Source organism: Petromyzon marinus, chromosome 11 (assembly GCF_048934315.1).
Source record: "Petromyzon marinus isolate PM22_M1 ecotype Great Lakes invasive population chromosome 11, UKy_Petmar_22M1.pri1.0, whole genome shotgun sequence".
Taxonomy (NCBI): Eukaryota; Metazoa; Chordata; class Hyperoartia; order Petromyzontiformes; family Petromyzontidae; genus Petromyzon; species Petromyzon marinus.
Genome location: NC_133677.1, coordinates 10,739,745 through 10,764,492, shown reverse-complemented (window position 1 = coordinate 10,764,492; position 24,748 = coordinate 10,739,745). Strand labels below are relative to the sequence as shown.

Here is a 24,748-nt window from a genome sequence, read left to right as displayed (position 1 = left end):
ATTGTCAAAGAAACACGCGCGTTTAGATTCCATTCTTTTGCTGCTATAAATTTTAACATGATAAGCAACTTCGTTGAGCTATCATTTGTGGTCAGGTCGCTTCTGAAAAAAAATCTAATAGCCCAGTGGGCTTTACCTGGTAAGGTAAAAATAAATAGTTTAGTTTCATTTGTATGTTTTATTACCTGCACTCCTATCGTGTTTTTTTTTGTATTCTGCTGTTTAGGTAACGTTCTGACCAGCCTCTTACAGGACACCTGTGAATAAAGAGCTTTATAGGTCATCGAATTTCTCAAGTAAAAATACATATTCTTATTCTGACATTAAAGGCAAAGTCAATTATAGCAAATTCCCACCGCTTAAATTGCGATTACTCTCAAATGTTTGCGTGTGAAAACAAAAACGCCACGACCCTCCCTCAATGTCTAGAATTCATTAGGCCCAATCTCAGCACAGGAGCATCTGAGCTATCAGCTCAGAGCCAAGGAAGAAAAAAACACAACACGTACATGGGGGTCCATTCCCAAACCTGAGACTAGTCTTAAATACCCCTTACCTGTCAACCTGTTCGGTTTACCTCCTATTCCTGTGCAGGGAAATTGAGTGTTCAGGTCAGCACGGCGTACAGCCGTTTCAATGCGTGTTTCTCTCCTTGTGATGGCACTTTGTAGGATGCACGTTGAGATTTACAAGGGCACGGGGTGACCAATACGGTCTGAATTGGTCTGTAATAATAAAGGCAACTGATAAGGGGGTTGACAGGTGTGAATACCTAAAGCCCAGAAGGGCAATGACCTGGCCAACCTTCCCCAAACAAAATCCCACCCCACCACCACCACCACCGCGCCTGCTCCGATGAGTCTGGTGTGCCTGAGCCACAGTCCCTGCTTAGATACCGTCCAGAACGTCGTGATGTTGCGATGCGTGTACGTGAGGAGGAGGAGGAGCGGTGGTGGGTGGGTGGTGGATGTTGGACACAAGACACATGCTCACATATCCTTGCCACAGGGGGGCAGCCGCGACACGGCGGATCCTGCAAGGCGGAGGAAGAGACCCGGGCGTCTTCGTCGTTGTTTGAACATTAACCGAGCACTGTACAACAACAACAACCGCCACCGCCGCCGCCGCCGTTCGCCACTAAGTGTCGGTGACGTTCACCACGACGCTCGTGCCAGGCTACGTGCACGTCGAGGCCACGTGAAGCGTCGACTATACGCACCGCGCTCGCCTCCCCACCGCTTGCCATGGCCGGGCTGAACCCGAGGAAGAAACGACGGAAGGAGCCGGGCGACGTGAGCGAGGCCCCCTCGCTCGTGAAGTTCGGCGAGGTCGTCGTGTTTTTGGTCGAGAGGAGGATGGGTGCCAACAGGCGCCGGTTTCTCTCCGGCCTGGCCAGGGGCAAAGGCTTTCGCGTGGACGACCGCTTTAGGTTATTTACGTAATTTTGATTTTTGTGTGTGTGTGTGTTTCTCTCGACGTTCAGCGATATCAACAAAACGTTTATTTAACGAACGCAAAAAAAACGTTGTTCGCATTGACGGACGTCTGTCTCCACGGTTGAAAATGTTGTTGCTGTTGTTGCTGTTGCTGCGAGCGTGAATGGTGGTTGAGTAGCAGGAGTGGAACCGAGGTATCGGGAGACACACGCGTATTTTAACATTATGTAACACAATTTTTTTTCCTGGCCAGGTAGTAAGTGATATTTTTAAATTTGCTCACGCCTAAAATGTATAGAAAATGGCCATTATTATTATTTATTCCCCACAAACTTTGCTTTTGTGACCAGGACTTTACGCGAAGGAATGACACAAATGCACACCACGTTTTCTCATTGAAAATAGGTACATTTCAAAATAGCACTGCCCTGTTCACAAAATCAAAGTTTGTGTGGGAATAATAGCCATTTTCTGTACTTTTGAGACATAACCAATTTGGAAATAACACTTACAATTTGTTACAAAGTGTGATCCGTGTCCGCGTGTGTGCTGCCTCTACTGGTTTATCCATGGCTGTGATGTTGGACGGTGCTGGTGAAACTGATCCTTTAACCCCGAATCCATGGCAATGCACGGGCTGTACTCTTGAATAGGGTTGTTAGCACACGCCAACATGCTCTGATGTATTAAACTATATATACACACGTGTATTTTTTTATCAGGTAAGGCCCACACGAGCTATATAGTTATTTTTCAGAAGCGACCTGGACACAAATGATGGCTCAACAAAGTGACTTATGTGGGAATGTATATTCGCCGAAATACTCTAAACGCATTGCGATTCTCAATGTGGAGGGGAAAACCCGAAAGACCGGGAGAAACATCCACACGATGCGAATATACGTGTATGGCTGCTGAGAATATGAACAGCCAATGCCAGCAATTTGGGGCAGATTGTAACTTCATTTAGCAAAGCATGAGATTGGAGTCAACACCACCATCAAACCTGATATCATCCCCCACTAATACCACAGGCTTAAGTCGGCACCGAGGCCATAAAAGAAAGGGGAGGCTTGGTGCTTTGTTAAATAAAAGACTGACGTGGCCTGGATCGTAGGAGTAAGATAATAATGCTGACTATAAATATTTTGGACCACCAAAGTTGATGCGGAGATGCAAGTGTGGAATTTAGCATGGTACTTGTAATTGAGGATAATGTATATATTGGGTGGCGAGTGGAGAGGGTGTGTTAATCCAGCAGCTGGTAGAGAATGTCATGAAGTATAGCACAGTAATACTATAATAAGTCATTTATCTTTTACGGAAAAGCCTGAATAAGTCCCATGTGTTTTTCAGTCGGGTTTTTCTTGGGACGTTTGGCCAGTCTCTGTATGGGAGAAAACTGGCCTTCTTGCTGAGTAGAAACCCATATGAGGGTACAGCAATCAAACATTTGCAAAGATTAGTCCACAGCCTACTCACATTAATGGCAAACGTAGGTTTTGGAGTACCGTATAATCGTGCAGATGCGGTTAAGGTGGCACGCGCCTGTAACCCAGAACTTTAGAGACAAAGATTGGGGGAAACTCATCCCCTGGGCTTCAAATTGGGCCAGGAGATGGCAGTAAAGTAAGTGGGATTATGATTTCCTTTTATAAGGAATTGACAAAATAGGGAATTGACAATCTACACTATGGAATTGGCCAGACATTTCATTTCATGAACTGCTTCAAATGAAGACGTTTCTAGTTGAATAAATTGCTTTATTACCTAGAGAAATGTATTTTGCTGAACGGTTGATCACGAGCTTAGAGGCTGTAAATCCACTGCGTTATAGCCTTCAAATAACCACTGTCTGTGCCCGCCATAAAAATGGCCATGCTTGCTGTTTCTCAGCGGCGCGGTCACACACGTGGTGTCTGAGGGCCTGTCTGCAGAGGAGGTGCTGAAATGGCTGGGGCGGAATGGTGGTGCTGATATATCTGTCTCCTCTGCAAAGCCGATGTTGCTTCACAGCACTTGGTTTACTGCCAGCATGGAAGCCAACCATCCCATCTCAGTGCAGCCAACACACATATTACAGGTAAATGCGAGTGGCTACCACCCAAAAGAAATGACTGCAATGAAGAGTTGCAAAGTTGTGAATCGTATTATTTTCATTTCAGTGTTATAATCTATCTTGGATTAATTATGCTGGTATAAGAGTGCTTGAGCCACCAATTTTGGCTCCTAGGTGCTGATGTCTGAATCCTTCCATGGGTCAATAACATCAGAGATAATTCCTGAAGTTATTAGCACCACCCCAACACCGGTTTTAGGCAAGCATTTGTTTTGTTTGCACCTATTAGAGTTTTGTTCACAGCATCATCCTGAGGTGGATACATTTCCATTTAGAATGACCATGGAGGATGAAATCACTTCTGAAGCCACTTTAGTAGGCATCAAACTAGTCACTTTAGTCAGGATCAAACTCGATGAGTGGCATAACTTTTATATACCATGCAAAGTGTTAATATTCCCTGTTAAACTGATATTGTCCCGTCCCTCCAATTAGCACGTTTGGCTACATACCATGTGAAACCAGTTCAACGTACGTACTTTTTTTTTTCTCAGGAATTGAATTACATTAATTTGGTGGGTTTTTTTATGCAGCGATTAATGATTTGGCTGAGAGCATGTATGGTTTAGCCATGTTTGTTTGTTGAAGTACAGAGAGTTAGCCTGATAACTTTAATCTGAATTGTCTTATGGTTATTCTTGGTTCTTTCGGTGACTTTTTCTACGTGACTTTACCGAAAGAACCAAGAATATGAATCCCTGCAGTCACGAAAGCTTTAAATAAAAATTGTCTTATGGTTGTTATTGTTTGACTTGCCTCCCACTGGGATTTTTGCACACAGCATTGATATACGGTGTGTTTTTTCTGGAAGACTTTGCTGTTTTTTCCTGGATTTTTCTGTTGCGCATAGTCACTTTAAGATATTCTTTGTTCATGTTTTTGTTTGTTGCGGTTGCACCCGAGTCAAGAGCTGCATGGTTCACAGGGCTATGCCTATAAATGAAAACTTAACTAGTTATGCTTGAGAACCAAGTTTAAATAAGGGTGGCTGTCTGAATTTCAGATCCCAGGATGTCAGGGGTGCAGGCTCAGTGCTCTGACCGCTCAAGTACCTAGCCATGTTAACCAGGAGAGACATTTTGACTTTTTCTTTAATATAATAAACTCATCATGGATAAATTAAGTACCAGTGATTGTCCACTGTAATCAGTTGCATGATTTAAGGCAAGTCATAGAGTCTTCCTGCTAAAATGAGCATGTGCTCGTTCATGCCTGACTGGGAATTTAACTCTTGCTTTACAGTTGTGAACTGAGCACTTTAACCACAGCACCACCTGGCCAGATGTTTTAGATTTGTGGCATCACCTTTGTGCTAAGTAATTACATAATGTCAAAAGTGTCTCGCTGCTGGGTTGGTGCTCATTTCCATTGTCAACCTTTAGTGAAAGTTGAAAATTCCATAGTTCTATGGTTGGGATCAAATTTAAGACAATAATTGAAAGTGGTGGCATGCTCTACCCTGGGTTGACGAGTCCATTCATGTGGCCTTTGTTTAAGCCCTTTGCGGATATGGCAATACCACTGTGTATAAGTTTAAGGTTGTGATGAGTGGGGCAAAGACCACTTTTGGTGACTATACACAGCTCACCTGGGTTTGACCCATGCCCGTATGTTCTCTTTGCTTTATAAGCTCAGCGTGTGTGCTGGACTGCAACGTACCTTGAAGCATGTGGTACTTGTTTTCGTAATTGATTTCTTTTTGTGAATTTCCTTCAGTGGAAACCTATATTCTGTAACATCCTGGAAATGCGAGGAAGGTCTCGGAGATTGAACATTCATTCCCAAGTCAAAGGTTTTGTACTTTAAACAGCCCCACATTTGCCTTTTCTAGCATCAACTATTTTTAAAAGTGTGTCAAATTTCCAAGTACAGGTTGTTAAGATCACGTTTTTTTTATAGCATAGGTCCTACATTTTGGAGTTCATGATCTTATTTTATCCAGCCAAGAGGCCGGGGTTAGAAACCACTTTTTAAATACGTGAGTTCAAATCCTGGCCAAAGGTTGACTCAACTCTATAATTTCTCTGTGGTCAAATCAACATTGTTTATCCAATGGAGAGGCTGGTCCCCACCATAGGATAGATGATTTTCCACCACAGGCTCAGGACCACCAAACGGAGAGGAGTATCACTCAATATATTGTCATTCTTGGATCACAAAATGTTAATATATGAATGTTCGTAAAAACTCACTCAATTACAGTTTTAAATATTACGTTGTTAAAGTGTATGTCTCTCAGTGCGTTACTGTTGTATTATTGCTTGCACACACGACTAGAAATTTCACTCGAAGTAAAGGCAATGTTAAAACAGGTGGCTGAATCCTGGATCTGGATTCATGATCTTAGTGGTATCGACTTAGCACTCTGACTCAGGCAGTAGCACAGAGAGCCGCTTTGGCCAACTGTCGTTAAAATGATTACGTCTTCCTCTCTGTTGTCACAGGTGAGCCCCACTGACGTTTCAACTCTGCCGCAATGCGCGCAGCTATCAACCATTGCTCCGTACGCCTGCCAGAGGAGGACCCCCTTGGGGCAGCCGAACGCACGGTTCACGGTAACGCACGCCGGTTGCCACACTGTGCCTCGTGCATCGCACGCGGCCACCTTGACAGCCAGGCTTCAGTCTCCACTCATGCGGTGACACCCACACTGGCATCATGTCACGAGGCAAAGCGTCCATTAGGATCTCTTGCAGAGCAGTGCTACCCTTTGTGTGAGTGAACGGCCCCGCAGCAGCGGATATCACAGAGCAGCCTCTTAGATCCCTTCTTCAAGTGTCCTCTGGACCACACATTAGTGGGCTGCAATTTGCCACCCACTCTAAAATATGACAGTAATGTTCAGTCAAACAAAACATTTAATTCTTAGATATGGGATTGGTGACTAGGCTGATACGATCAACTTGCGACACTTGAGAACCTAGTTTAATCACATGCAACTGCCTGGATTCGAATCCAGGATGTCAGCCATGTCAGCCATGTCAGCTCAGCACTTTGAACTCTAAGCCACCAGGCCCACCTCTATTCCACTGAACTCTCTTAATTAAGATCAAATTCAAAACACAATTACAGACACGACTGTTAATTACAACGGCACTTTCCCAGAGTTTCCTTCCTTTTGCTCCTCTCCTTCCTCTCTTTCGCACTTTCTAATAAGCGGCCTTCAAGAAACACGCATGCACACAAGCAAACGGTACGCACACTGTATGCAGCGTGTGTATAACCAAGCTGCCACATTAGTATCTTCCTGTTGGGGGAAAAAAATATATGACTGCCTGGAGTCACAAGTACTTCCCACTTCTACCCACTTAATGCAGCTTTACCACCTCATCAGTCATGTTTAAGTACTATGAGAGGAAAGCTAATAAAAATTCCTGGTCTGCCTGTCTTGCTGTTATATGTGCTGCACTGCAAACATTCTTCCAAGGACTGTGCAGGTGATATGTTATTGCACACATAGAAAAGAGTTTAATGTCTTTGTTATTAACAATACCTGGACTACTTTGAAGATCGGCTACAACAGATATATTTTTTCATTTGTGAGCGAGTGTTTATTAATTGCAAATGTGGTTAATTGCTGTCTTTGCTTTCGTCTATGCTTTGGTGTTTATTGATATGCGTTAGTGAAGAGTTGATCATCGTGTAATGGTGCTGACCATTAATGAAAAATAATTTGTATAAATCATTTCCTATCGATTACAAATTTGTAATGCCATGTTCGTGCTTGCACCCTGTGCATGAAGACAGATACCTCATTTAGCATTATAGACTTTTAGGTCAAGTGCTGTTCGTGAGCGCCTATTAAGGCCGACAAAGGTACACGAGGGTGTTGTGCGATCATTACCATGAATTCCCAACCATTTTTGTCTCCGCAGTGCTGTTGTTGTTCTTACAGCTGCACCAGGTGGTCACTTTTCGATGAAACAACAGCAATAGCCCTGGCTCGGTTCAGATGTCAGTTTTCCATTGGAATTGTGCTTGGGTAAAAACCAAACTCAGGTTGCCAAAAATGTCTGTACGGTGTGCTGGCAACAGTTTCATTGCTTCCCACATGCTTTCTTTCACTTATATACAGCACGTACATTCTAAAATTCTGTGTCTGTAATATATAATACAGGCTGATGTAAAACATCCCTGTACTGAGCTCAATGGATCTTACTGGGCAGGCTGCCACAAGACAATGCGTAGCTTATGGGCAAAATGCATAGCTTATGGACAGCGATTAATTTCTCACGGAATATTTTCCATAGCCCCCAAAATCGCTCATCCCCCAGACCGCACCCCCTTCCCTATAGCAGGGGTAGGGGCAGATAAATATTTTCCTGGGCTCAGCCCCTGACGGCTCCAGCTGAAATTAAGCCCAGCTTATGGACAATGTGTGTGTGTGGATATATACTGCATCTGGATGAGTGATGCTGTGGTTTGAACGCTAGAATCGCAGAAGCTTGTGAATCCTGCTTTGTGGAAAGCCAAGCGTGCATTTGTTCTGCGGATAGACAGACACCCATCATGGAAATGTGGAATTTACACCACGGGGGGCAGTTGCTGAGGGCAGACTTGAAGGCCCAAGGCGTTAAGCGGCCAGCAACAAACATCATGAGTAAACTTGGAATAGACAAGCATGATTACGTTTCTTGAATTGAGCAAAGTCATAAGGAGCTTGGGAAATGAGATGACGAGGCGTGGAGCAGTGTGAGGGAAGAAGTAGGAAAGAGCACTGTTGTGGCCTCTAAGTGTTGTGGTTGAAAACACATTGTGTGTGTGAGACGACAGTGTCAGTCTGGTAGACCGAGTTCTCGACGTGGGTGGAAGGGTCAACGGGAGAAGTTCACGGCAACACTAACCATGGTAGTAGTGATATAAGGGCGACGAGGAGGCGACTGACCACTGGTGAGCGAGCAACTGGAGTTAATTTGGTGAATGCAGGATCATCCATTAATCTGACTACTTTATGTTGAATTCTGTCAGGTACAGTAAGATACTGTAAATAAAATGGGGATGCAATTTTACGATCCTTCAGCACAATCCAATTCGGCGAAAAACATGTGCATTAAAAAAACCTCGTAATTTCTTTGCCACCCGTAACAGACGGTTTCACCCAAGAATTACGTTTCACAGTCACACAGAGTTTGGAAATATAAATGCTTTAGAACCATGGTTATATTTGCACAAAGGAGTGGGAAGCGGACATGCTTCTTTAGCAAACTGACATGTTTACCACCAGCCGGAGGCATTACTCCAGCTCGCCTCGTTCTGCACAACACGTCCAAACACTGTTGTGTGGGAGGTTTTCGCCGTTATGAATGGGCTATTTTGAATGGATGCATCTGTTCATCAACAATAAGGATGTCATAAAAAAACACATTTGTGCTGGGTTGGGGTTTTCTTTGTTTTTCAGTATTACCCTCTCAGTGGACTGCAAGGCCTACGTGGTTGGCATGCGTGGCGAGCTAAATGAGCCCACGTGTTGTGTGCGCATGTGTGAACGCTCGGGCTTGTGTATGCAAGGGTATGCGTGCATGTGTGTATGTATGGTCCGGCAAAAACAACCCCCTACCTCCTCGTTGGTGCCGGACGGCAACGCTGTGGTGAGCCGTGCTGTGGGGGGAGGGCCAATTACGAGTGTCCATTCCCCTCATGGCGTTTGTAACCACCACAGCGGCCAAATGGGGGCTCTGGACGGGTGCGAGGGGATGGTAACCCCTCCACCTTCAATTAATTACCACTAAACCACGATTTAAAACTTTAATTAAGCTTGTGCCGGAGGCCCCGGGGGGATAGGCGTCTATGATGTCTCCTGGCCAAACCCCATTTGGCGGAACCAGTCGACTGAATCCCTACCCTCGGGGCTCTTCCATAAATAACAAAAAAACACTGCTGGTGGCCACGTGGAATTTTCGAAAGCTCACTGCGGAGGAGAGGCTGCCACTCCTCTATCGGGAGCTGGACCGGTACCGCCTGGATCTCTGTGGTATTCAGGAGGTTCGGTGGACCGGCTCGGGCTCCTGCCACCATGAGGAGTGGACAGTCCTCTACTCAGGTCAGGAGACTGCCAAACAACAGGGAGTGGCTCTTCCTCTGAACAAAATAATAAAGGGGGTGTGGGAGCGTGGCAGTGAGGTGTGGGAAGCTGTAAGCCCCAGGCTACTTTGGGCTTGCCTTCCCATCAAGCAGAGGCAAGGAGTGGTTACTTATGCCCCCACCAAAGACGAACATCCGTGGAGGGATGCATGCAAGGCCGATGATTCAGATGCCTTCTATGTCCTCCTGTCACAGATGCGAGCTAAAGTGGCCTCTCAGGATAGAGTCATCTTGTTGGGTGACTTCAATGCCCGAGGGCACCTGGTCTGGAGTGATTGGAAGGCATGGGCCAGATCAGCTCAATAACAACGGGAGGATGCTGTTAGATTTTTGTGCAGTCCATGGGCTTGTAATTATCAACATGCTGTTCCGGCATCGGCGCATCCACGCAACATTATGAATGCATGCCGGGTCCAAGCAAGAACATCTGCTGGACTACAATAGTGACGGAACAACGGATGCAGGCCCATGTCCTTGATACCAGGATCTACCGTGGAGCTGATCTGGTCACTGACCATCGACTTGTCATCTGTAAGATGCGTCTGACATTCTTCCACTCTGGTGGTGGGTGGACACCCAGGACTCCATTCAAACCCATAGTGGCATGGTCTCATCTAGCTGACGAAAGTTGCAAGCGAGAATTTAATCATCGCTTGGGGCTGGGATGGGCATCATCCCCCACTCCTCCTGATGCTTAGGGGAAATGGGCGAGGTTTAGGACTGTGGCTCATGCAGCTGCAATAGTTGCTTTGGGTACACGGTCCAGACCTCCCCAGAGACCCTGGCTTACAGAGGAGGTGTTCAGGTTGGCTGAGAAAAAGCGACAGGCCCACTCTCATCGTCTACAGCATCCCATGTCAGAGAATGAGAAGGCTTACCCCAGCCTTTGCTCGGAGGTTTGGAGAGTTGTGAGGCGCTGCAAGGATGGGTGGTGGTCGCGGGTTGCTGAGGAGATGGAGTCTGCCTCAATGGTCTGCGATCACAAATCGCTCTTTAATTCCATCAAAAGAGTAACCTGCAGCACCACACCTATTACCATCATTAGGGGAAAGAATGGTGATCCAATCTCCGACCCCCAGGAACAGGTTTGCAGATTTGCTGAGCATTTCTTTGAGGTCCTGGGGGAGAGGAAATCCTGCAGCCTGGAAAACATCATGGGGCAAAGTGGGGATGACACTGCAGAGGCTGCGGTGCCTCAAATATTGGAAGTAGTCACCCCCTGTGAGTGGCTGGCTCAGGTGTCATCTGTTGAGAAAGTACTTAAGGCGATCCAGAGTCTGAGACCAGGAAGGCACCAGGCAGAGATGATCTCCCAAGCGAAATGATGAGGGAGGGTGGCGTTTGTGCACAGACTGCCCTACATGATATCATAATAACAATCTGGACCACTGGACGGGTTCTGCAGGATTGGAAGGATGCCCTGGTGGTCCCCCTCTTGAAGAAGGGGGACCGCACAGACTGTAACAACTACATGGGGCATCTCCCTCCTCAGTGTGCCGGGAAAGGTCCTGGCAAGGATTAATTATTCAACATCGCCTTGCCAGGCACACTGAGGAGAGGCTTGCAGAGCCCCAATGCGGTTTCATGAAAGGGCGGTCCTGCACAAATGCCATATTTTTTGTCCGTCTGCTACAGCAGAGGTATAGGAAATTCAAACAACACCTACATCTCTGCTTTATTGACCTGGTCAAGGCCTATGATACCATCAGTAGGCCTGGGCTTTGGGTTGTTCTTCATGCTTTCGGAGTCCCTGACCCTCTGCTTATGATCATTAAGGACCTTCATGATGGTGAGCGGGCCTGGGTAAAACTACGTGGCCAGGAGTCGGAGCCATTTCCTGTTCACCTTGCGGTGCGACAGGGATGTCCTCTGGCTCCCATATTATTTAACATCTATTTCAACCACGTAGTTCGTGAAGCCTTTAATAGCTGTACCGGAGGAATTTCCATCTGGCACAGATACTATGGGAGACTGATCGATGCCCAGATGCGGTCAAGGGATGGCTCCCTATTACTCAACCATGTTATATATGCCGATGATCTGGTAATTGCTGCTCACTCAGAGGAGGAGTTGGAGGCGCTGCTGCTGAAGCTGGAGCTTGCCACTAAGAGGTGGGGCCTTCCCATCAGTCCCACCAAAACTAAGCACCTGCCTGGGTTTTTGTACCATCGGACACTCCACTCCCAATTGGTGATGGCGCAGTTTTGGAGAGAGTGGAGAGTTTCCCATACCTGGTCAGTGTGCTCATGACCAGCTTCGGTTTGACAGCAGAGGTCTCACTCCGAATCAGTCGAGCGGCATTATCTTTTCATTGGTTGCATAACGCTGTGTGGAAGCTACCTGGTTTATCACTCTGCACGAAGCTTCAGGTCTTCTCGGCCACGGTCATTCCCTCCCTTCTCTACGCTTGGGAAACGTGGACCTCCCTAATGGAAAATCTTCGCAGGTTAGAAACATTTAGGCTGGCCTGCCTACGATCCATCCTGGGTTTAACCAGGCTGGATTGTGTGAGGAGCTCACAAATCCTTGAAAGATCTGGACAAAGTCCCATCAGTGAGCTCCTATGGCAGGCAAGGTTGCGTTGGCTGCGTCATGTAGCCCGCATGCCCAGCCACTGCATGCCTAAACAGCTTTTGTTCGGCCGGATCGAGGGTGCTAAACGGGCGCGGCTCGGGATAGAGAGGAGATGGAGTAATGTGGTACAGGAGGATGTGGAACGGAGTGGACTTACCGATGACTGGTACCAGCGGTGTCAAGATCGGCCTCTGTGGAGGAGGCTCGTGAAGGATGCTACTGGGCAGTTGGAGGCAGTCGTCCTCCAACAACAACGGAGGGCGGGGGAGCGACACTCACAACAACAAGCGGAGTGCCGGATGGCTAAAGCACAGCAAGTTGGCACAGTAGGGGGCACAGGTGGAGCATCAGCCAGTCATCTCAGTCAGTCGACCCGTGGCACCTGGGTCTGCCCCGTGACCTGCCAGCGGGCGTTCGACACTCAACGTGCACATAGCCTGGCATAAGTGTCGTGGTGACATCACCGCCACTTAGTGACGAATGACGGTTGTTGTTGTGTATGTATGGGGAGCGGTGGCGCAGTGGTCAGCGCACTGCGCTACCAACCCCGCAACCCGAGTTCGATTCTTGCTCACTACCAATAACAGTGGCTAATATTTTGACTGTTCCTAGGTCTCTCGTAGCTCGACTGATCCTTAAATGAGTACCTAGTGTGGTGTGTAAACATCTCCCACTAGGAGACAAAGGGTGTGGTGCTGGGCACCCACACCCTCGTGTGCTATTTCGGCCTTCATAGGTGCTCGCTAACAGCACTTGCCCAACAGTAGGTTAAGGCTATATATGGGGGGATCTTCGTCTCTGTGTATGTATGGGGAGCGGTGGCGCAGTGAATGGTGCACTGCGCTACCAATCCCGCAACCCGAGTTCGATTCTCGCTCGCTGCCAATAACAGCGGCTAATATTTGGACTGTTCCTAAGTCTCTCGTAGGTCGACTGAGCCTTAAATGAGTAACTGGTGCAGTGTGTAAACAAGCGCTGGGGTGACAAATGCTGCCACGCGTAGTATTGGCCACCGACTCCTTAATGTGCCGTGTCGACCTTCATAGGCACTGGCTAAGAGCACTTGCCCCAACAGTCTGTTAAAAGGTATGCAAGAGATCTTTGATGTAGTGGTTGTTAGTGCACTGCACTGCAATCCCAGTGACCTAAGTTCAGTTGTTATTTGAACCTGTCCTGGGCACCACCTAGACCAACCCAACCTTAAATTAATAAACAAACATCAGCGCTGGGCAGTCCAACACGATTAAGGCTTGTATGTGTTACGCTGGTATTTACAGGTGTCAGCTAACACCAATTTCCGTCATGATTTGTAAGGCGAAAAGGAGGATCTTTGTCTTTGTGTGTTCATATAAAATAGAGCCAAAGATTCTAGAAACGTCGTGATTTTTTGTTATTTTATTTTTACCTACGTGACTTTACCGAATAGAACCAAAGAGTATAGAGCCAAAGATGGCTACACTGGTACGATAACAGTGGTCTAGATTAAATTCCTGACGATGTTGAACGCCATTGAAACCTGCTTTGAATATCTTCGAGATGGACTCCGCTTATACTTTTATTATTATGTTGATTATTTATCCTGTAAAGCAAGTGTTGGGAACCTTTTCCTTACTTTGGGCCAAATAGGACTTTCAACTACCTTTGGTGGGGCACAACTTAACATACACCTCAGTCAGTCCTGTGATTGCATGATGCACTAGCAGTAACATAAGGGACTGAATGCACTAAATCTAGAAATACAGTGTTGCCATGATTTTACCATAATATTCTTCTCTAGTACCAGATTAGTGCAACTAAAATGCTTGCAGTTATGGATGGACATTGTTTACCAGACATTTTGTGGTGATAGGTCTCATGTGGCTACAGGCCATGTCAATCTCAAGTGACTCAAGGCCCCTCTTTCAGAATTGGGATGTTCGGCCAGTTTGAGTTTATTCTACAAGTACATGGGTGTGGTGTTATCCACTCGGCGCTGGCAGAGAAAAAGGTGTTTGGGCGTACATAGTTTCGATCCTACCACTCCTTCTCACGTGCCACATCGACCTTGGGTGCTCGCGAACAGCAACTTATAAATAGAGGATTTTTGTCATTTTCTGTGTGTACATAAGTCTTCATGTAAGCAAATGTTTTTAACAGCTACTGCTGATGTTGTTGTCGAGAGGACCCAATTACAGGTAGTTTGTCAGTGTTAAGAAATGACGGCTGTGAAAAATGGTAATTGCAAGATGTTGTCCTGCAACAGGAAAAATGAGATCATCTAGTTTAGATGAAGTGTAATGAAAGTGATGGATACATTGATATAGAACAATAATATATCAGTAGTAAATAATTAAAGGAAATGTTCGGGGTTTAAGGCGCGCTATTCATTCAGGATGGTCATTACTGCCAAGCACATACCAATGTTATATGCAGAAAGTGTATTTATTTTTTGTATAAGGTAGAACGGGGAGATTTCTATAGGAATCATTCTCTCTGGATGGATGATTCCTGCAGGAATTATGCTTATTTTGCAGGTTATTTCCAAGTAAAAATTTCCCTTGATTTGATTGGCATTCTAACAGGGACTGTGCTATGGCAGTTTCGTGCAATAGAATGGGCGGTTGGAATGCCAGCCTGACCGCCCTGAATTGGTCAAAAATGTATTACCTACACCGAGTGTGTAAAATGGGCCCGATTCCACCCCAGTTCCCTCATAGCATTCAGGCAAGATGGGGTCTTACCCCAGGTAATGCGTGGCAGGGATGCATGGAGCAGCTACCTGTATATGAAGCCATGGCTTTACAATTAGCTGACCCATGCATCTCGGCCACGCATGGGCCAGCCTTCGCGAGGCCGTGCTGGCCCCATGGGCCCTGTGTTTTCTTTCTTTGCCCGAATTCCACGAAGGGGTCTGCAATGCCCTTCCTCCCCAACATTCTACGATTCTGCTGATCCTAAAATTCTGTGAAAATCTGTGTTTCAAATAAAAACATGGAATCACAATTTTTTGGCTAGGAATTGAGAATTTTTTAAACTCTAATAAACATATACATCACATATCACATAATCTCATCATATATCCCAAATTAATGCCTTGCAGCATATTATTCATATGGAAAATCTACAAGCAAAACACAAGCGATTGCTTTTGTAACCATTGTGATTATGGATCACATAGATGTCTTCAATTCTCAAACTTACATGGCTGTGTTGTGACCAGCAGATAGCAGGTCTGAGATTGGTTTCGCTAACCCAAATGTGTGGATGTTCGAGTTTTGTCGCTTCGTATATGTTGAGTTTTCTCTGGAATTCTAATTTCCTGCATTTGTATGTAAAAATGTCCAAATGTAAGGCCCTCTCGAAAACAGTCTTGAGGCTGAGTGAGGCTTGACTGAATAAACAAACAGCATTGCTATCATCATAAAATGCCAAGTTAAAATACGTTTACAAATGTGTGTAAATTGGTCACCTACAAATTCACTCCACATGCATATTCAAACATTTGTCATTTGGAAACCTAATTCAGGAAGTCCCAAATGATGGTGACCCTGTGGCATTGACTGATGGCCATTACTATAGAATTGATGCAGGAATTGGATTTTGAATTTGCAAAATGGAGGTCATTTGGCTAAAGTGATGAATCAATGTAATTTCTTACATATGTTTGCCCAAAATGTAAAGGCCTCATATATGACAATCTTATTTACATAATGGAATTCAAAATGAAGATTTATTGTGGAATATCTGCTCAACACATATATTTCAAAATGTATTACTCCAGCAATGTTCAAGACAGTGAAAATAATATACATAGATCTTAGATATTACGTCAAAGTATATCTCTGCTGAGATGAGCATGGGGCCATACTCATGTCTGTTGGTGGCTGAAACAATAGTGGAAATTCCACTTCCTTGTAACAGGGTCCAGTCAGTATTTTCATAGAACATATGACCAGATCTCATACTTCACGTTATACCTGGACATATACACGGTCCAAATAAAACATGGTGTTATTTTCACCCCCCCCCCCCCCCACCATTTAATCTCGTCTGCTATGGCGTAATGTGATCATGAATCCAGTTGGCTCTCTTGCAGTGCCGCACGACCATCCATGGAAGGGGATATCGCAGAGCTACCGCTGACATTCCTTCCATTGACCTCTGGTCCACACAGTAGAGGGCAGAATTTTTTCAGCCACTCTGCAATTGATCGGAATGTTCATCGCGTGATACTCAAACTGATATTTTAATTCTCAGAGCTGTAATTTTGCCAAATTAAGTTCAAAACAACATGTATTCAGATTGGTCTTTGTGCAGTCATTGGTTACCGGGTTGATGCTTGCCAAACTCGCTCCACACGAGAACCCATTTTAAGCACACGTTGCTGTCAGGATTCGATAAGGTAGCATTTGTTAATGATGCCAGTGGTACAATAGCACTTTCAGGCAGAGTTCCTGCAAGCACTTGCCAAAGTCGTCCCTGAAATTGTATTTGAGGACGAAGGGGTGCGCCCCGGTTAAACGGCGTTAGATTGATTTGGACTGTGATTTTGTGCGCCATCATCCATGTGCCCACATGCCTCTGCATGAGCTCAGGATGCCCTGCAGACCCTGGCAGAGAATGCCAGGTTCGGCGACAGTGATGGACGGGCCCTGGCCTTCACACGGGCAGCATGTGTCCTCAAATCACTGCCAAGCCCCCTGAGCAGCGTGCGGGACCTGGACGGGCTGCCGGGAGTGGGCGAGCACTCGCGCGCCGTCATCAAGGTAAGGATAGGATGCGGTGAGTAGAGGTTGAGCGGACGAATGACTCGGAAGGGGGGAGGCTAATGCCCATGTCAGCATACCGAACTGACGATGCTGAGAGACAGGGTTCGAACCTTGGTCCCTTAGCCATTTATAATTCAAGCTGACTTCCAAGTTAATCAAGTGTTCTAAGCAAGGGTGGCAGTGGCTGTGCAGTAGTAACTCAATATAATTGGTCAGGTGGCTTAGGGGCCAGTGTGTATTTTAGAGGACTGGACCAGGAATGCTGAGGTTTGTGGGTTCACATGTGGGTTCACATCTGGGTTTCAGCCGCTTCTATGAATGGTGATCTCAGCTCAGAAACCAATTCTAAAATAGACCGTTGTGTTGTAATTTCTAAAAACATTTTGGAATATTGCTGATTTGGATGCTAATATTTTGGTTGGATTTCCATGCAATAAAATGCTAAACAGTCTTGAGTGACAAATACGTATGTGAAAAGTAATGCAGAAATCTGAAGAAAAAAAATCTAAATGGGTGCTCTGATTTCCTCTCACAAGTAAATTGGCCAATAACACCTTACTATGTAGCACACCACAAAGCCTGGTCAATTATTGGTGGCGGCTCACTGAGTGATTGTCTCCCTATTTGTGGTTCCACGCGTCATTCTGTCTTTGAGAGTGAGTGAATATTGTGCGTGGTACAAGTTGAATTGTTATTCTGCCACTATGCAATGGCCATAACAATAATCTCGTGCTCCTGGTAAAATTTAGCCTGACCAAGAAGTAATGTTTACTGCGAAAGCTAGTAGGTTTAATTGGCAGTAATTGGACGATTGCAAGTTCATATCTTAGTTGGGCGTTGACTCAGACCATGATCCCACCAATGCCAATAAAATGATTGCTACTTTTTAGGAAGTCAACAGTGGTAACCTGAGACACACCTTGGCACCCACCTTGGGAATGTAGGATTCACACCGCTGACTCAGATCCACCACAGCCCCACGTTCAACTGAGTGTGGGGTTAATTTTTTTATTTCAATGCCATGAATTGGCCAGTTGAGGGCAACATATCACTGATATCCTCCTGGTAGGTTAATACTGTACTGTATTCGAGATTGGTGCCAAAAATTAAGAGTTCATCATTCTAAGCGGGACATTTCCATTAATTTGTTATTCGTCATTTTCCAAACAAATGGTGATGTTTGGATCCCAGAAATGCCTTTAAGCGGTCAACAAGATTTCGCAACTTCCCCGGTGACTGCAAAAAAAGGCAAAAGCCTAAATGTACCATGTGGGTACTTTCAGTCAAGCCAGCTTTAGGCAGCCACCCGTGCTGTGCAGCTAAGATAAGAAAAATCATTGCTGGTATACAACAACGTGATGGTCATCCAATCTCAGTGTTTTATGTTTTTTCATATATATGTAATAGGTGGAAGGTAAAGGGTTTATTTTTGCCATCGATTCTTGTTGTACTCTCGGCAATAAACGTACCATTACATTTCATCAAGACGCAGAAATAAAAAAAAAGAAACATCTATCACGAAAACCATAACAAACACACGTGGACTAAGTGCTTCACTGCTGAAAGTGGATTTGCAGTCATGCGGTAAAAGTTACAGATAAAAGTCATCCTTGGACACATGGCAGGCAATCCACTACTCCATGCTCACCAGATCGGGGAGCAAAGGGGAAAGTAGGCGAATCCACACATCACCACAGTCGGTCCATTCTAGAGATGGCAATACAGCCAGGTACTGAACTGAATATATCCAGTTTGTGGATATGATTTGGTATTTGCCAGCCCCCGGCAGTGTAGATACTTTGTTCTGTCCGGTTTATTGGGGAACAGCTTAACAATAAATATATACATATATATGCAGTAGATGGTCATTATTGTTATGTTTCGGGTCACTGGTCTTCTGGAATTTTTTTTCAAGCCTTCTTCAAGAAAAATAAAATTCCTGAACAAGGCCAGTCAGCTGAATTTTTACAGGAGTAAAAAAAAAAAAGGTGTTACTCTTTTTAATTAACCCCTAATTCATTTTACCATTTCATGGAAGCAGCAACTTGATGCCATGCTGAATACGTCCTTGTTAACATTTGACCAATATGATCAACACTTACAATGGGGACATGCAGAGAAGAGCATAACCAAGCATGTGGCGGAAAAGCAATAAAGCTGCTGCGATTCATGCAGTAGCTCTCATAATGTTGCATATTATTATTATAGATGTCTTGGTTAATTGGTCTCTCGATGTGGGCCACTGTTTGTCATGTAATAGGTGTACGCGCGAAGTCAGAGTGTTTCCTTGCTCAACTCAGTGGCGCTGTCTTCATTTTATTGGTAGATCTGATCCATCATCACCAACCAGGATCAAATCCACTGCTGGATTGAGGACTTCTCAAACCACCATTGCCATATCTCAGAGTCCTGCAATGCAACACTCCAGAACCACCACCTGCATCTGCCAGCTGATATTTCATTGATCCATCTCCGCAGCGAAGACATTCACAGAAAATTCAGCATTTCTCAAGTGGAGGAAGCGTCTTTCTGTAGGACAACTGCTGTTCAGTTGGCTCCAAACAAGGAATTTAACTTGCAACCTTCCGATTGAGAGGCTGGCACTCTAACGACAGCGCCACCCAGGCTAGATCTTTTCTTGTTACCATGCATAATTAATCTGAGGGTTCTGCGTTGCACAGTTTGAGCTGGACTACAATATTGAACGGAAAACTGAGTCAAGGGGTGAAAATGGTAGAAGCTTGGTGAGAGTAAGAAAAGAAAGGACCCCAGAGATTATTCGAATTCAAATAATCGGTTTGCAGTGTGGAAAGTTAAAAAGCACCGATGTTGGGGTTGGCAGGTGGGAAGCGGAGAAATGAGAGAGGAATGGAGAAGGAAAGGGTTTGCTTCCTACTCTCATTCGCCCAAAATGCAAATCCTGGATCCACCTCTGAGTCAAACACATTGGCCAAGAAATAACCATAATAGAGATTATCTATAATTCATGGCAATACAGTGCAATGCCAATGTAACAATTGCTTTTAACTCTGCGGGTGGTCATATTGCTGCATTTTCAGCATTACTGGCCTCCCTTGTCAGATAAAGAACAGGAGAGAAAAAAACTACCCGTTGCAACAACACATCACTGAACGAAATTGGTCATTCTTTGTCGAATTTTTTCGTGATAGATTTCATCGCTATTTTCCTCAAAATTGTACATTTCTAAAAGAAGTGAATGCAGAGATATATTTTTATTGCGGCAAAAAATGGTAGTGAAAATGTACCGTGAAATTGTAGATAATTTTATTTTAAACGCTCACGCGCGGGCGACTAAAGCAAAGCAAAACGAAACTAATCAAAGCTCCTTGGCGCTTTCTCCATAGCTGGAGATGCATACTTTTAGTTATAACCTCCAACTATATTCATTCTGATTTAGTCTTGAATGTACAGGCATCCCTTGTTAAACAGCAACTCAATATATGGAATTTCGCTATGACGTTTACTTATAAATTCAAAAACATGTTCCGTATGCGCTCTATTAAATTAGCATTTACGAATTTTTTTTATGCTCGAAATTATAGAAAGATGCACGGTCTGCCATTTCTCCCTGTCTCCATTTTTTTGCCACTCAGGGTCATATGCGTGGCGTGCTTTTCGTACTGTACCGATTTCCCATGCTCTTTGTGCTGCCTAAGCTTGAGCTTGTTTTTGGTGTACTTCTTTGTGCTCATCACGCCTGGTACTGTACTGTGTAGCACAGTGCCAGGTGCGAACCTCCGAACCTCACACAGTGATCGCCACACTTCGTGGATAGTACTGTGTAGCATTCGTTTTTTTTATTTCGTTACTTAGTTTGACTACGAATATTTTATTCTGAAATTTTGTTAGTTTTCCATTCAAAATGTGCTTTAAAAAGATTTTCTACTTTCATAAGTGTGATTTTATTACATCTTAGAGCTGAAATGTTTTCCGTTGGAACGCACCTCCAATTATATAATGGATATCAATAGGAAAATAGGTTTCGATAAACAGAATTTCACTTTTCACAAACGTATCTGTTCCATAATTATTTATTATATCGAGGGATGCCCGCACTTTCTCTTTAATGTTCAGGTCACGTTATGAGCAGGAAAATAAACAAATGTTTCATTTTTGTTCATTACATTTCGGCAGATGTGTATTAAGTCAACTAAAAATGTAAGAGTGCTTACATGCTCAAACAAGTCTGAGGCCCTGAGCCGGTGGTGAGATTTATATGGCGGTGGTCAGTCTATATCGGACAACCACTGTTGACATCCAGCCACGATGTACAAATTTTATTGACGCTGGGACGATAGGCCGAGTCAGCCTTCAAGCAGGATTTAAACTCGTGTCCTTCCAATTATAAGTGGAACGCTGCAACCACTGCGCCACTCAGCGCGGCATACGGCACATCCAAGGCTCTTCATGTAAGCGAACTGGGTTGAATTTGTGGGCACTGACAAGGTCGGAGTGCACGAGAGAGCACATTGTCACCTCGAGGGTAACGTTTCTGAACGGTGGATTTTTTCGCGCGGTTTTAATTGACAGGAGTGTTTTCCGCAATTCTCCGTTTGCCGTCAAGTGACGGAGCCAAGGGGTCATTGTCAGATGTGTCCGCAGAGTTCACGGGCGCAAAATGACTGGTCGCATAAATGCATAACCAATGAGTGTCGCAAATGAAAAATAAATAATGAAATGCATTTCTCTGCAAAGAATATATTGAAAAAGTTAAATGCTTGGCACAGACTTGAGAACTGATTTAAAACAGGAGGGATTTTAATGTTTTCTTTGGCTCACGCGATTATAATGTTCATTGCATTTTTATGAGTTTGATGCATGAAGTTTGAAAGGAAAGTTGGCAATGAAGCTGCTCTTTTGCTGCATGCCCATAGAGAGTCATTATCACCTCCAGATGAATGTATAGGCAGTGTTTTAGAGGCAGCACGTTAGTTATTCTCCTCGCATGCGTTTGTTTTCAATTAACTTATCGAAAATGTGCCTTTCCTTTAGCAGGTGTCTTTCCTTGCCTAGATACCATGCCAGGCTATCTGGGCTCAGCTACCAAGACGAGACGGGAGGGCAGGGGCAGGGCCTTGCCTGTAATTGATTAACGATCAATACTTGGGCCTTGATGAAGTTTAATGACTCGCGAGTAAGCAAATATAATGCACGACAGAAGCAGCAACATTGTTGCATTGTTTAACATTTGGATGTTGTGCAACATTTGAACATCGCAACAAAGCTAGGTGCAGGAAAGTTGCACTGATTGACTACAACCTTAGACACCCACCTGGACGTACAGAGAGGTCCCAGGAGCACAGCAAGTAGACTGCAGAGTACTTATGTGGGTGTGTCTTGATCATACATATGCATGGATTATCTCTGAGAACATAGGGTTCTCTCTCACGTGGAAAGGAGTTTGCCAAGCACCCCAGTAAGGTCCCTCAAGTAATCTTGTGACTCAGCTTAAGTTGTATTAAGTGAAAGAAATCCCCCACCACATCAGTATCTTTAATAACACTGCCTTAAAATGTTTTCATCTTAAGGCACTATTATTGATGAACGTGTTGCGTTTTTATTTGTGCTTGAGCAGCACTGTCAACCCAATATCACCAAATAATTTGCGAAACTGGTATCATCGTCATCTGTCCTTTCTGTTGGCTCAATAGCAAACTAATTTCCGGCATGTTTTTTTTTTCTTTAGCCAGTATTATTGCATCCCTCCAGTCCAAGTCTTTTATTGATTATTTTGTAATTGTATATTATCGGTGAAATGTTAAGATCCTGGGTTCGATTTTGCTCTCTGTGTGGAGTTTGTATGTTCTCCCCCTGTTTTACACAAATTTCCTTTCTGTTCTCCAGTTTTATGCCACAGCTAAAAAACAACGACACAATTCATTATGAGACCTCCTTTGCCAGTAGCAAGATATAGTAATAGGTTTTTACCCTTTTATCTGGCACCAAAACTGACACCTTTATACAAAGGTGTATACCTTTATACAAAGGTGTCAAGCAGTAAAAATGCATGTTGACTGCTTGTGTTATGGTTATTGCAAACATCATCCCTTGTATAAAGGTGTCAGTTTTGGTGCCAGATAAAAGGGTAAAAACCTATAACGACACAATTCATGTAGCCTACGTGTTAAACTGACAATTCATGTATGCATGCATGTATGTGGAAATTATTTTGCACCATGCGTAGCCAACCAGTGCTAACCGGAGGTGCGTGCTAACTAACCGTGCTAATTGGTATTGACCAAAAACATCCCAGTGCTGAAAAATAACCTGCTAATTTACTGAGCCGAGATTACACACAACAGCAACATCACCCTCCTACTGTGAAAACTTGGCAGAACCCTCCTAAAAAAAAGAGTCTTGAGACTCGGGTGAGGCTTTCCATTGTAAAACAAGCGAAGTAATATATTACATGTAATGTTAATTTCCTGTGATAAAAACACACGCACTTATGTTTTTACGAATTCTTGTGTTACAATTCCCGACACTTTTTGGCGATGACACATTTTGAATTGTAAGGTTTGCAGCATATACAACTCGATTACAGCAAAGACAATGCAAGTGAGAATAGGTTTTCCCCTTTTTCCTGGCAACAAATCAGGTGTTAAGATGTTAAAACACCAAACTGAAACATTTTACAAGGAATCGTGTCTGCATTAACCACAATGCTTGTGGTCAGAATGCAAACAAAAAACATACTCTGATAATATATGCATTGTCTTTGAAACTGATTGGTCCACACAAGAGACAGCTTTCTTTTGAGCCTAGTCTCAAAACGGTGTTAGACCAGAGGACGCCATAAGGCGCAGGAAAGTTGCACGCCAAAAGGCGTCATCTGGTCTAACACCGTTTTGAGACTGGGCTCAAAAGAAAGCTGTCTCTGGTGTGGACCAATCAGTTTCAAGGACAATGAATATATTATCAGAGTATGTTTTTCTTTGCATTCTGACCACAAGTATTCTGGTTAATGCAGACACGATTCCTTGTAAAAGGTTTCAGTTTGGTGTTTTAACATCTCAACACCTGTTTTGTTGCCAGAAAAAAGGGGAAACCCTATTATCATATTTTGGTACTGGCAAAGGAGGTCCCATGATGTAGCTGACGATGCAAGTTTCACGTATTGCATATACATTCCACGGGCTGCCAAAACAATCCTGTCGTTTTGCTTACACAATTCCGAATGTACAGCCCCTTTGAAGCCGTTTCGATATTTGTTACGCTCATCTAACTTTAAAATCTGTCAACTGAAATACAAATGCGGGCGAAAAAATAATTTCCGAGTGCAGCGTAGCTGGCCCCTACTCGGTGTTTTGAAGGACATGACCTTAGTACACGCTGCTCTGCACCGCATAGTGATGGTAAAGTGAAGTCTTTGTGAAAGTAAGATAATAAGTTACAGATTTGCATCAATACACCACCGGACGTAGGCCTTCCCCAACGCCGCTGTGTTCTGTCGTACAGTTAATTGTCGCTGGCAACGGTGATTTCAAATGTGTGGCCAAAAAGAAAGAATCGCTTAAAGGAATGGATTACAATCTCCGTGCAGGGTGTACACAATTTTCATAAACACAGAAGGAGAGCAAAACACGCTTATCTAATCCATACAAACCCCAAATGTAAATTTTCGAACATGCTTACCTTTATTAACAGTTACCATCGTTTTCCGTGAAATTTTTAATGGCAGCAGAAAATAACATCGTGATAGGACCAGGATTCCAGCGCGTAACGCGAAATCCTCTCTGTCTTGTCGCGTGGGTGGTGCTGAGAAAGGA

The 24,748-nt window shown here is 44.4% G+C and overlaps 1 protein-coding gene across 5 annotated transcripts in view; it reads left to right on the top strand.

Annotated features, from left to right (window-relative positions):
• Nucleotides 1-988: 988 nt before the first annotated feature.
• LOC116941224 (DNA-directed DNA/RNA polymerase mu-like) overlaps nucleotides 989-24,748 on the top strand; it is an 83,142-nt gene continuing 59,382 nt past the window's right edge. Inside the window, exons 1-4 of one of the 5 annotated variants that reach the window (XM_032952045.2) lie at nucleotides 989-1,429; nucleotides 3,333-3,519; nucleotides 6,000-6,110; nucleotides 16,785-16,955. In XM_032952045.2, coding sequence (XP_032807936.1) covers nucleotides 1,245-1,429; nucleotides 3,333-3,519; nucleotides 6,000-6,110; nucleotides 16,785-16,955 — 654 coding nt within the window. In that variant the 5' untranslated portion in view covers nucleotides 989-1,244. The remainder of the gene's footprint in view (nucleotides 1,430-3,332; nucleotides 3,520-5,999; nucleotides 6,111-16,784; nucleotides 16,956-24,748) is intronic. The other 4 variants (XM_032952044.2, XM_032952043.2, XM_032952047.2 and 1 more) reach the window with 4 other exon arrangements.